Source organism: Humulus lupulus, chromosome 3 (genome assembly GCF_963169125.1).
Source record: "Humulus lupulus chromosome 3, drHumLupu1.1, whole genome shotgun sequence".
In the NCBI taxonomy this organism is placed as follows: domain Eukaryota; kingdom Viridiplantae; phylum Streptophyta; class Magnoliopsida; order Rosales; family Cannabaceae; genus Humulus; species Humulus lupulus.
This window is the reverse complement of record NC_084795.1, coordinates 277,145,985-277,160,426: the sequence shown is the minus strand read 5'-3', so window position 1 is coordinate 277,160,426 and position 14,442 is coordinate 277,145,985. Positions and strand designations below refer to the sequence as shown.

Genomic DNA, 14,442 nt, shown 5'->3' with positions numbered 1-14,442 from the left:
AAAAAAATATATGTTTCCCACATATCAAAATAATCACATTAAAGAGTAGGTCGCAATTGTATCACCCTTGCGCCCAAATGACCAACGGTGTGGTCAGAATTTTGTTTTTAAGTTTTGGAGAAGAGAGAAAAAAGATAAATAAATAGATTTGAAGAAGGAGAAAAAAAATTTAAAAAAAAAAACTTGGTTTACGATAGTTTATATGTAAATAATTATTTATAAGTGATTTTTGTAAATAAAAGTCAAATCACATGCATCTGTGTAATTATTTCATTCTTTAATAATTGATAAATTATAGTAAATGACCTAGAATAATGACATGAAGAAGCAATATCCTCATTTTTTTTAAGTGTAGATAATTGACCATTTTACATTGTTGATTACCTAAATTATTATTTTCTATCATTTATTTATTTAGGAGCATGTGACTTTATGATATTGGTATATGTATATTAGTTTTGTTTAATTAGTTTTTATTTTAAAGTTATATTGATTTTTTAAGTTTTTTATGGGTTGTTGATATATTATTTTTCAGCTCGCATATATGTCTTTTGTGGTATGATATATCATTTTTTTATGATATTTAGTTTCTATCTTATTATACATAATGTTAATATATAATTTTGTATTATGATATATACATTTTAATTGTAGTAAATATTTTTGTTAGCATAGTATATGCATTTTTTAATAATAATTTTGTAATTGGTATATTATTTTTTCAACTCAGTATATGTATTTTGTGGTATGATATATCATTCAACAATCCATAAAAAACGAAAAAAAATCAAAATAACTTTAAAATAAAAACTAATATACATATATCATAATATTAAAATATTTATAATAAAATAGTAATTTGTTAAATAACATATTTGGTAATATGTGATAATAAAAATGTGGTTATGCTATTTTTCTACAAAATTAAAAGTATGGACATTTACTTACTTTCACACACCATTAAATGTCATTTTGCACCAAACCCCTTAATAATTTAAAAAACCCAAAAACTTTTAAGCCCGAAAAAGTGTCGGGTTGTTTGGTGGGCTGAAGAGGATAAAACTCGAGAAAGTTTTTGGGAAATTTTGTATATTAATTAGTTTTGGAGAAGTTTAAATAGATATGAAAAAATAAACATAATTTCTATATGTATGGAAAAAAAGTAATTATACAAAATATGGTAAGTTTTAAAAAAGTTAATTTAAAATATAACAACTTCATAAAATACAATACATTGATTACCATAAATGGAATAACAAAAAAGTCATCTCTCTAACAATTATTTTCTCATTCTACTCTCTCTTTCTCCCTTTCTCCTACCCCATTTGATTCCCTCTTCTCATCCTCTACCAGTGAAGCCACCTTCGGCCCCCCGATGATGATGCACTACCGTCCCCTATGGTTCTTCTTCTTCTGATCTGGTTTTGTTCTTATTCTTGTTCTTTTTGTTCTTCTTGTTTTTTTTCATATCTGATTTTGCATTTCAGATCTCAATTTGTTTTCCAAATCCAACTATAACTAGTTACCATCATGATCTATTTAGTATTTTTTATTTAGATCTAATTCTTTTTTTTAGACCTGGCTAAGTAACTAGATACCATGGTGATTATTATTATTTTTTCAAACATAGCTATAACCAATTACGATAATGATTAATTTAGATTTTTTTTTATTTAGATATGATTCTTTTTTCACGCTTGGCTAAGTAATCATGTACTACATCGTTTTTTTCATATCTATTTTTCTTTTTCTACCTGGTTAAGTAACTAGAATAAATATTATTTTGATGGTGGTAACTCGTCACCACCATATCACTAAAAAAAACTATTAAAAAAAGGCTAATTATGATTTTTGCCCCCCAAACTATGACCCATACATTATCACATCCCTTGATTTTTTCGGGCCATTAAAATTTCTCTCTTAACTATTCACATTGATGAAGTGAGACTTCTGTTAAGTTTCACCACACGTGGCTAACGGAATGCTGATGTGGATATTCACTTGTTGATGTGCCATTGTCACTTCAACACCACACGTGTAATTCATTTTTTTTAAATCTATTTTCTTATTATAAATTAATTTTAAAAAATTAAAAAAAAACTTTCAAATATATTTTAATTTCAATTCTCCTACCACATTATTAAAAAATTATTTTCTTTTAAAACATTAAAAAATTAAAAAAAAACATTGAAAACAAAACTTAAAAAACGTTAAAATATTTTTTCCTCCTCTTTCTCTCCTTTTTCTTCTCCTTCTTCTTCTGATCTTCTCTCTTCTTGTTCCCAGGTGATGTCGACGGGATGAAAGCCCCATCGTCTTTATTTTTCTTGTTGCAGGTGCGACGAGGCTTGGGGCTTTTACTCACGGATGGAGGTGGTGGTCGGATGTCGGACGGAGGGTCGGATCTGGGCTTTGGGGTCGCAGGAGAAGTAGGTGGAGGCTTCGCGGTTCTAGGTTTTGGGGTCGCAGGAGAGGCAGGTGGAGGCTTTGGGGTGATGAGGTTAAGGGATTGATTTGGGTATTTGTTTGAGTTTTGTGTTTGTATTTGGTTTCAGTTTCAAATTTTAGTTCCAAAATCTGGGTATGAGTTTGTTTGGTTTCAAAATCTGGTTTGTATTTTTTGTGTTCTTGGGATGAAATAATAGATTTCAAACTCTAATTTCTATGGTTGTGCTTCTTATTCTTCACCTGACAGATTTGTACAAGGTTCTAGCAATTAAAGATTGATTATGGTTGAATCTCTTATTATACTTGATTATGGTGGAATCTTTATCATGTGTTCTTCAAAATTTAATTTGATTATGGTTGAAGTGTGAACTCAAGAACACAAAGACTAATTCAAAATATAATTTTAATTATGTAAATGTGTGTATTAAACTATTAATAAATATTTTAATTATGTAAATTAATTTAATTATTTTTAATTAATTAAAATATTTTTTATACTTTCAATAAGATAATAGATTTTCAAAATTTTAAAATTATTTAAAGTTTTTTGTTAAATTTATTTTAATCAATATATATATATCTTATATAAGAAAATCTATTTTTAAAATTATTTTTCATATTTTTAATTTTAAAATTAATTTTTTATTTGAATTACACATGTGGCGCTGATGTGGCAATGACACATCAGCGGGTGAACAGACACATCAGCATCCGAACTTAACAACAGAAGTCTCACTTTACATCACTGTGAATAGTTTATGGAGAATTTTTAATGGCCCGAAAAAACCAGGGAGCATGGTAATGTATAGGTCATAGTTCGGGGGCAAAAATCTTAATTAGCCTAAAAAAAGATAGTGGTGACTAATTACTACCACATAAATTTTTAAAAAAACTTATTTGAATATGGGGGCAAAACCCCATAAAAATGTAAAAAAAAGAAAAAAAATCCATAAAAATTGCACAAAGTTGGAAACTCAATATTTATCAAACTTGATGATAAAAAAATCATATTTTATGTTTATTTAATATTAGAAATTGGTAATAATATTAGATTTAATATTCTTTTATTTATTTATAAGTTATTTAAAATAATAAAAAATTAATTAGTATTCTTTATTTTAATGGAAATTGGTAGGACTTAGCAATAAAGGTATTAGTGGGCAATCTAGTCACGATGTTTCTTCAAATTCTACTTCAAGTAAGTTGAGATGTCACCTGTAGTACATATTCTGTGATTTTTGTGATGAATATGTATGTATGGAATGTTTGAAATATATAAACAATGAAATATGATTACAATCAAAATGACACAAAATATATATAATATTAACAAATAATATTACATAAGTGAAGAAAAAAGATAATAAGATATTACATAAATTATGACAATTATCATGAGAGTAGAATGTAGAAGATAAAGATCTCAAGAGCAACACAAGGCTTAAACAATGTTCAAAACATTTGTCCTAAAAGCTATTTCCTCCCTCATAAGAACACTTTGAGAATATCTCTAGAAATGCTTATAAGGATGTATCAAACCTTATCCCATACTCATCATAGTGTTCTAAAGATGAGCATGTCATCACAAGTATTCTAAACTATGTAGTGTATTTTTTCACATTCACACATTACATCCAAGTGAGTAAAATTGTTTCTATATGTAGAGTTCTGATCCACCATTTGATTTTCTAATGCCATCAGACCCCATTGGGAGTTAGAATTATGCACACAACAACTATAAAATAGTATAGCTAATGAAAATCAAATTCAAGACGTGTAACTCCTTTTACACATCAATTGGTGAATATTTGTGAGAGTTATAAAAAGTATGATCATCATTTCTTAATAATTGTAACTCCACTCTATTTGTTACAAAACTTATTATGGTCACAATTTCTCAAATTGTAACTCCACAATATATGTTACATTTGACAAAATAACATTTGTCACACTCTATTATTTGTCACATAATTCATTTAATTAAAATATTATATTATTTGTAGAATAATATAACATGCAATGCTTTTGGTATTTGTGATTTGCATTGCAATGAAAGTACGGCACCATGAGATTTATTTATGGATATTCGTGTTAGCCGAACTGCTTGTGTATGAATGGTATGTTGTAGCGTCTCAGAATTTTACTAAGTTAGATTGTAGTAGCTTATGCTGGAGTATTTTAGTTTTCGTGGATATTGGTTGAAGTTGGGATTTAGTTGGAAACTCGTAGAGCTAGTTATGGATTTTATAAGTTTAACCTATAGTTTAGAAATATTAATTTTAACATAAGGTTTGATTAATATAGTTGGTCCTAGAAATATTATTTATTATAATCTAAGGTTTAGATAGAATAATTAAGAATGTGACATTTGTCACATATATGTTTATTAAATATTTAAGGTTTTTGATGAATACAAATAATCATGGATAAGTCTAGGAAAGTTTAGAACCTTCCCCCAGCTGTTAGGATCACGTTTTACTCAGTCAAAGTAGTTTAAACAAATCCAAGTGTGTTGAAAATGTGCAAAAACGTGTTTGAAATATCAGCGTATACCGATATATCGCAGCTATAAGGGCTGATATATCGCCTATGATTAATACGAAAAACACGTCGACTTCGCACGAACAAAACCATAGACCCTTGGGATTATGGTGCAAGCGATATATCGCCTATAGGAGGCAATATATCGACTCCAGTGACCATTTTTTTTTTAATTTTCATGGAATCCGAAACTAGAAACAGCCCTAAAAAACTTTGACTTGTTCCTGAACGTTTTTAACCGAGTTCTGAGCATCTGTTGAGCAAAAAATGTATTTTTTTAATCATTTATTTATTCATTTTAAAAGGAGTTAGTTTCACTCATTGGACTCTATAAATAGGACATTGCACTCAGCCATTCCATTCATCATTCAAACATTCTTCAAAGCCTCCAAGCTGCTAAGTTTATTCTAGAGAGAAAACACTAGGGTTTTGGGATTAAAAGCTTTCCAATCTAATGCTTTTCTAAACACTTGGGAAGTAAGATTTTGTAGTGATTTCAGTGTTTGAGGTATAGAACGAAGCCCTAAGTTGTCTAAGGTACTTTTAATCTTCAGGTTTAGTCCATTTCCATTCTTTGTATTCTTTCCTTTTATTTCAAAACCTAACTTGATATTATGGTTTCTGGTTAGGTGTTTGATTTTCTTGAAACTTAAGGTCTTTGGTAAGTTAATTTCTTGATGGTTTAGATCTTCTATTCATCTTCTTTTCTCTAGAAGACTTATGGCTTCTTTATGTTTGGTTTTAGGAGTTTCCAATCCCGCTTTTGTCTCCAATATCGCGGTTTTTTGTAATGAAAATTAGGTAGTTTAGTTTATGGTCTAGTTTATGTTTTGTATGACCTAACATTTCAGGTACAATAAAAGGGTAAGTGTGTTTGGACCTAAGGTGTCCAATGATGTATGACAGACTTATGTCTGGTAGGCTTAGTTGCCAAAATTTTATGACGGACCTAAGTTGATGTTCGGTGTGTGACGAACTATTATCCGGGGCTTAATTGTCATCCCTGTATGTAACGACCTCATTTCTTAACATACATATATATATAATGTAAAAACAAAGTTTAACCTGAATACGATAATACTGAAATTCAGAATTTACAAAAAAAAAAAAACTTTATTAAACAATACATAAACTAATGTTCATAACTTCAAACCATACAATACCCACAACCAAATAAAAACTTTATCTTACATAAAAATCTTAATTTTATAAATAATTTTTGTGGCTCTACTACACCTTAATGTAGAACTAGAGATGTATCCAAGCGATAAATTGAAAAGGTTTATGTAAATTACAAAGTTCATGAAATACTTTTAAAGCTTTATGTAAATTATAAAGTTCACAAAATACTTTTTATGAAATATAAATATAAAATCAAGTTTCTCGTTTATTTATAATATAGCATAGCAGAACTTTACTCCCTTCAAGTCAGCCACATATGTACAATCACGTTGGCTCCACGTATACTCATCAACCATTTATATTTGGGGCATCTTACCTATAACACAAACAGTATCTGATGAGCTAAGGCTCAGTAAGTAGAATAACTTCCTCATATGCATTAAAATAAATGTGCAACATGTTATGTATTTTTTTTCTTTCACTTTCATTTCATTTGAGCCCTAGAGGATGCTGCTGCTGGCATTACATAGGGAATCACATTCCCACCTGAACATAAACATGATAATAGGGAATTTCTCCCTCATAAATATTCATTATGTAGGGAAGTACGTCTCCCAAGTAGCACATCTACTTTAACGCTTTCAATAATATATCTGTAAACATTGAGCGTGCTTATGCATAATAAATATACCATGCTTGAAAATAACTTATGCATAAATACAATATAGCAGAATAACATGTAAAACATATGATTGCACATAAGACACATAAAAGACTTGTGTTGTAAATGAGGATTCTACTTACCTTGCGTCCTGATAAAACAACCGAAATTGTTAGCTTCCTGATAAAAACACAAAATTAACTTACATAAAATCTACGTGATGTAATTTTAGTTTATAATTGTCATTATTCCATTTTTCCTATTTTATTGTTTATTTTATGTGCAGGCGTATGGTCATACTATAATTGTCCATAGTGAGATACTGGTCTAAAAGTCGTGGTCATGGTCACACGGAAATGTCCAGGTCATAATATCAGTCCATAATAATAGGGAATAAGGTCATATAATAAAAGTCCATAATAGTCGAAGGTGTGACCATAGCTTATATAGGTTTAGTATTATAATGACACATAAAAATAGTTTATATTTCAATTTTGGCATTGTAAAATAATCTATATATAAATTTTGGCACTATAACGACATGGTAAAATAATCTATATATAAATTTTGGCATTATAATTGCATGGTAAAATAATCTAATTATAAATTTTGGCATTATAACGGCATGGTAAAATAATCTATATATAAATTTTGGCATTATAACGGCATGGTAAAATAATATATATATAATAGCTAAGTAACTGAATTGAAATGCTCGGTAAGAAGCTTACCTAAAAGGTTTTCGTAGGCTAGCGTTACAGACAGAACTTCGCCTAGATCTTAGAGATTTAGAACTTTAAAAGAGTGTTAAGAAGATTTTTAGGCAGAGTGAGAGAAAGAAAAAGAGGTTTTGAAATTCAAAATGATTTTGGAAGAGCTTATTTATAGGAAAACTTTGGGTTACTATGCTGCATAGTAAAATAATAAAATATCATAGTGGAATAATAAAATATTCAAAATATCAAGCATAGTGGTTTGCTAAAGTCATTATTGTATCACTACTGCATCAACATGTGGGACCCATGGAGTGGGCCCCGCTGTGGGACCTACTATGAATAGTACCCGATGAATAGCAACAACAAAAAATGAAAACTTCCCAATCTTCTAATATTACTTAGTCCAACATTTTTTACTCACAAACTTTTCTGAAAAAGTTTCTCTAACATCCATAAATTAATTATTCTCATGTGTTAGTTACTTCAAAAACTTAGAATTGTTAAAATCTCATAGTAGAATACAACTATATTCCCAACGGTCAGGTTACTGTTTCCAACGGTCGGATCACTATTCACCAACGGTCATAACCGCTAGTTTTTGTCATATAAATACTTGTTCCTTCAACCATTTACTTGCAACAACTTCTTCATACCTTACCCTTCTAAATAAAATTCATCATCTAATCATGAATTTCTCTTTATTGCTTATAACTTTAGTGATTGTTTGCTTGTACTTTGCATCATTCTATGGGTATTATACTAATGAAATGCCCATGGATATTATAGTTGCGTATTCATTAGTGTTGACACGGTTTTTCGCCAACAGTGTATTACGAAAATTAGCTGGAAGGAACTAGTGCTTAAGGGTAAACCGTAATGAGAATAATCACTCTCTAAGGTACTTAGAATGATATAATAAGAATACTCGTTCCTTTTTACGTGGCTCGGAGGTTAAAATTCCCTAGTCCACGAGTCAATATTATTGTTGTATATCTCTTTCTATTTTTGCATTACCAAAAGAATCCAACCTTTTGCACTACCCAGGGTCTTGGTATTTATAGGAGAATGATCTCTGGGTAGGTGTTGGGGTTATACTGTGATCTCTTGATCCTTCACATCATCTCTGTGACATTAATGATTAATATCTAAATTTTAATATGAAGTGTGGCTAATCAATAGGTAAAATGGATAATGGGCCGGATCACACACGTTTATATTGCGTATCCGGGAATTCGAGAATAATACAGACACGTGATGTCTATTTTATGCACGTTTATAATGCGTTGTCAACTTTATAAAGATCCTGTGGTACGTCAGACCTCTGGCGTACCATGAGCTAAACGTAATGTCAGCTCGTGCCTTTTGATGCCATATTACACAAATGGTTCCAGGTGGTAAGTTGCTAAATGACTCACCAGCTCGAGCTATTCATCTAGGGAATCATGCTAAATTCCCCTGGATGAAAAGTGAACACGTGGAACATCGATTATAGCCTTTTGCTAGCCAGCTGTACCTAAGCTACCTAAAAAGATACACACTGATTTTTAGGGTGTACAATTAATTATTCTTCCACTTTACTTAATAGCTCTAGCTTTTGATTAACATTGTAATGCACTCAAAAGTATGAATAAAAATATATTCTCTTGTTTTTCATAATTGTTATAATGCATTTGTAGAAAGAAGTGGAAGTTACAATCTACCCCCCTTACAAATTTTCGTCCTCGAAAATCTAGAGTAAATCAGGATATTTAGCTTCCATCTCATCTTCACGCTCCCACGTAGCCTCTTCTATTGTATGGCTTCTCCATAATACCTTGACCAAAGGTATTTCTCTATTTCTTAAGACCTTATTCTTTCGATTCAAGATTTGGACAGGTTTTTCCTCATAGGTAAGGTCTTTGTCCACTTGGATAACTTCATGTTGCAACACGTGACTGGAATCAGGAATATATTTCTTCAACATAGACACATGGAATACATCATGTACATCCGACAACTCTGGTGGCAGTGTCAATTTATAGGCTACTTTTCCAATTCGGTCTAATATTTCAAAAGGTCCAACGAACCTTGGATTCAACTTTCCTTTTTGTCCAAAACTCATAACACCTTTCATTGGTGTTATCCGTAGAAATACTTTTTCTCCAACTTGGAACTCTAATGGTCTTCTTCGTTTGTCTGCATAACACTTTCGTCGACTTTGGGCTACTGCTATCCTCTGTTGAATTTTTCGAACGACTTCCATTGTCGACGTCACAATATCTGGTCCAGTTTGTTGCTCTATGTACTTTCTTTCACCCACCTCATGCCAATGGATAGAAGATCTACATTTCCGCCCATATAATGCTTCATATGGTGCCATCCCTATTGTTTCTTGATAACTGTTGTTATATGCAAATTCAATCAGCGGTAAATATTTACTCCACGATCCTTCAAAGTCCAGGACACACGCTCTTAGCATATCTTCAAGAGTCTGTATAGTCCTTTATGTTTGGCCATATGTTTATGGGTGGAAAGACGTACTAAATTTCATTATTGTCCCCATAGCCTTGTGCAAGCTTTGCTAGAACTTCGAAGTAAATTTTGAGTCTCTATCTGACACTATGGAAATTGGAATTCCATGTAATCGTACTATCTCTTACACATAAGCTTCCACTAACTGATCCCCTGTGTACGTCACCTTTACCGGAAGGAAATGAGCAGATTTTGTTAATCGATCGATGATGACCCATATCGAATCATATCCTTTGCTTGTTCGTGGAAGTCCAATAACAAAGTCCATTGCAATCTGCTCTCATTTCCATTCTGGTATTTCCAAGGGCCGCAGTTCTCCTCCAGGTTGTTGATGTTTTGCCTTAATCATTTGGCACGTAAAACACTGAGCTACATATTGGGCTACATTTTTCTTCATGCTTGGCCACCAAAAGTGTTCCATCAAACTTCTGTACATCTTTGTCGAGTCTAGGTGTACCGTGTATGGAGTGTTATGAGCTTCATTCATAATCTTTTTCTTAATGTCCTATCTTGCAGGTACGCAAATTCTTCCTTTAAATTTTAGTATTCCTGAGTCAGAAACATTGAAATTCTTCACTTTTTCTTCTTTGACTTCTGCTTTGACCTTGGTTAGGTGAGGATCTAATTCTTGAGCTTCTTTTATTTCCTCCAGTAGAGTCGACTGCAACGTCAGATTGGACAATCCTTCGATTACTACTTCAATGCTCGATCTTACTACTTCCTGTTGTAGCAGTTTGGACAAGGCTTTAAGGAACATCAAGCTTGTCGATGTCTTTCTACTTAATGCATCTGTTACTTTGTTAGCTTTACCAGGGTCGTATAAAATTTCACTATTGTAGTCTTTGACTAATTCTATCCACATTCTTTGTCTCATATTAAGATCCTTCTGGGTAAAGAAGTACTTCAAACTCTTGTGATCAATTTTTTTACATCTTACTCCATAGAGATAATGTGAGATCCTCTATCACCCTGGAAAAACCAACGTGGTAGTAGATGCCTTGAGCCGGAAGGGGCCGGGACAATTATTTAGTGCCATATAGATATTGAGGAAGTTGGATGATGAGATGACTCGAGCGGGGATATAGTTAGTGGTGGGTCGGTTGTCCAACATCACTTTACAGTCTCTCTTGGAGAGAATCAAGCAGAGACAGTTGGATGATCCACAGTTGGGGCAGGTTAGAGAGGACGTCCTAGCTGGAATAGCTAAGGATTATTTGGTGTCAAGTATGGGTTTACTGAGGTATAAGGATTAGATTTGTGTTCCGATGGACACCAAGGTCGGACGAGAGATTCTAGATGAGTTTCACACCACCCCGTATTCTCTTCATCCAGGCACCACGAAGATGTACCAGGATCTGAGAGTTTTATATTGGTGGCCTAGGATGAAGGGGGATGTGACAGAGTATGTAGCGAGCTGCCTGACCTGTCAGTAGGTCAATGCTAAGCATCAGATGCCGGTAGGACTGTTACAGCCTCTGGATATCCCGGAGTGGAAGTGGGAGGATATTACGATGGATTTCGTGGTAGGCTTGCCTAGGACAGTGGGCCAGCACGATTCTATTTTGGTCATTGTGGATCGGTACACGAAATCAGCTCACTTTCTACCAGTGAGGACGAATTACATAGTTGACCGGTGTGCAGATCTCTATGTGAGAGAGATAGTTCGCCTTCATGGGATGTCGAGGTCTATCGTGTCTGATAGGGACCCTATCTTTACTTCCAAGTTTTGGGGGAGTTTGTAGAGGGCGATGGGCACACATCTGAAGTTCAGCACAACTTATAATCCTCAGACCGATGGTCAGTTTGAGAGGACTATCTAGATATTGGAGGACATGCTGAGAGCGTGTGTGTTGGACTTTGAAGGGTCTTGGAGTAAATACTTGCCTCTGATAGAATTTTCTTATAACAACAGTTATCAGTCTACCATCGGAGTAGCACCTTATGAGATGTTGTATGGTAGGAAGTGCAGGTCGCCCATTCAGTGGGATGAGATGGGTGAGAGGAAATATCTAGGTCCGGATGCAGTCCAGAGGACCACTGAAGCTGTCGAGAGGATTAGAGCTCGGATGCTCGCTTCTCAGAGTAGGCAAAAGAGTTATTTTGACCTGAGGTGGAGGAACGTAGAGTTCCAGGTGGGAGACTATGTTTTCCATAGGGTTTCACCTCTGAGAGGGGTGAAGAGGTTCAGGAAGAAGGGGAAGCTCAGCTCTAGGTTTGTGGGACCATTTGAGATCCTGGAGAGGATCGGGCAGGTGGCCTATAGGTTGGCCTTACCTTCTACACTGTCTAGCGTGCATAATGTATTCCATATTTCCATGTTGAGGAAGTATGTGTCAGATAGAACTCATGTACTGAGTTATGAGGATTTGGAATTGGAGGCAGACTTGTCTAATGAGGAGCAACCAATTCAGATTCTTGACAGGAAGGACAAGGTCCTGAGGAACAAGACTGTAGAGTCCTAGAACTTTACTTAGCTAGTTAGATAGTAGTAGTAGTGGTTGTAGTAATAGCTAGTAGTAGTTATAGTATGATAGTTACTGTGGTTTTTGGTTCAAGTCGGGACTTAGTCGAACACTCATAGCAACGCTTATAAATTTTATAAAGTTCAACCTATAGTTTAAGAATATTAATTATAACGTAAGATTTGATTAATATAGCTGATTATAAAGATGTCATTTATTATACTATAAGGTGTGGATAGAACTAATAAGATCATGACACTTGTCATAACCATGAATATTAAGGAATTAAGTATTTTTGATGAATATTTTTAATAAAAGAAAGATCTAGAAGCTCTAGAACCTTCCAGCACCTTTAAAATCGTATTATGACTCAATCAAAGTTGTTTATCTAATTCAAATTAAGCTAATAAAGTGCAATTACGTGTATAATATTTCAACATATGCCGATATATCGCAACTATAGGGGGCGATATATCGCCACACGGAAGATACGAAAAATACGTCGACTTTGCACGAACGATCAAACCAGCCTTGGGAATACTGGGAAAGGCGATATATCGCCTATAGGGGGCGATATATCGGCCCCACCTATGTATTTTTTAAAGTTTGGTTTTTTAATGTTAAAAATAGCCTTAACATCCTGACTTGCCTCTGAACGTTTTTGACTGAGTCTTAAGCACCTATTGAATGAATTGTAACGCCCCAAACTCCAGGGACCATTACAGTGTGCCTTGTAACCAGTGCTAAACTCGCTAATCGAGTCATTTGGCCAAAATCGTGTAACTAAGTATGATTAGCGGTTTAGGGATTAAAAATCTTGGTTAAGATATAACGTTTCATTAGAACGTTTATTATATACATTAGGATCCCAAAAATATAATTTCAGAGTCTGTTACAAAAAAATATTTACAACAGGCCGATCTAAGTGGCAAAACAAGGTTAAACACTAGTTCCCCTTCAAACCTCGGTCGTGGTGGTCGAGCAGCTGCATATGTACACGTCGTCACCTAAGCTCTCCAGCTCAAGGATGGTCCAGCTTTCTTTTGCCTTTACCTGCACCACATAGCACCCATGAGCCGAAGCCCAGCAAGAAAACTTATATATGCTCATGAACAGTAATAACATGTCATCAAATCATAAGGCATACGCCTAACAGATATAGCCCTATTCCAGCAGGCAAACAAATCCACTCAATGTTGAGTATAACACATCAACCAATGACCATAATAGCCATTCAGGGCTTTTAGCCCCAATAGAAGAGTGACAGTGGTACAGTCACTAAGGTGGGTTCTGTTCCCAACAGCCATGTGACGATAGGGTCACCGGAGCTTATAGATAAGTGATCATTTCACTAGCTTAACAAGATAGGTATCTGGTGAAATAGTCACCAGCATAACCCTGTCGAGTAAATAAGTGATCTTTTCACTAGCTTAGATTGGATAGGTGCATGATGACTAGTCATCAACATAACCTTCCTCATGACCATAGAGTCATAACCCTGGAACATTGTTCCCTAGCCATGTGACAAGCAGTCACCTAGGCCTTAGGCCTTGGCTCTGAGTAACTAGTCTTAGACTAGCCGAGCGCTTATAAGTTTCATCGACCTTAGAGCCGGTCCAGCATTAATACCCCATGTGAGTCATTCAATGTTGATATCGATTAGATCTAATCTTCATTCGGCCCCGCGTTCAGGATGCTTATGTCGTTTCTGACTCTTAGGTCAGTGTCCTTGACTAGTCAGTGCCATATACAAGTAAGTAATGCCACCAAACATATATCACATATCCAATATCCAAATACAGGGCATTCAACATGCTTACTTAATAAATACTAGCATAATTAGGATCATGCATAAACACAGAGGCTCAAGCTCTGAACGATGTCATACTCAATATACAAAGCATGTCCTAATCACATGTTTCTCGTACATTACATTTAGACATCCAACATGCATCAAGAACAACCATGCATGTCACATATA

At 33.8% G+C, this 14,442-nt stretch overlaps 1 protein-coding gene across 1 annotated transcript; it reads right to left on the bottom strand.

The window, feature by feature from the left end:
* Positions 1–9,217: 9,217 nt before the first annotated feature.
* Positions 9,218–10,267, bottom strand: LOC133825748 (uncharacterized). The gene is made up of 2 exons (XM_062258652.1): positions 10,146–10,267; positions 9,218–9,866 (listed from the first exon to the last, which is right to left on the bottom strand). The coding sequence occupies exons 1-2, from the start codon at positions 10,265–10,267 to the stop codon at positions 9,218–9,220; spliced, it is 771 nt and encodes a 256-aa protein (XP_062114636.1).
* Between the last annotated feature and the right edge of the window lie 4,175 nt (positions 10,268–14,442).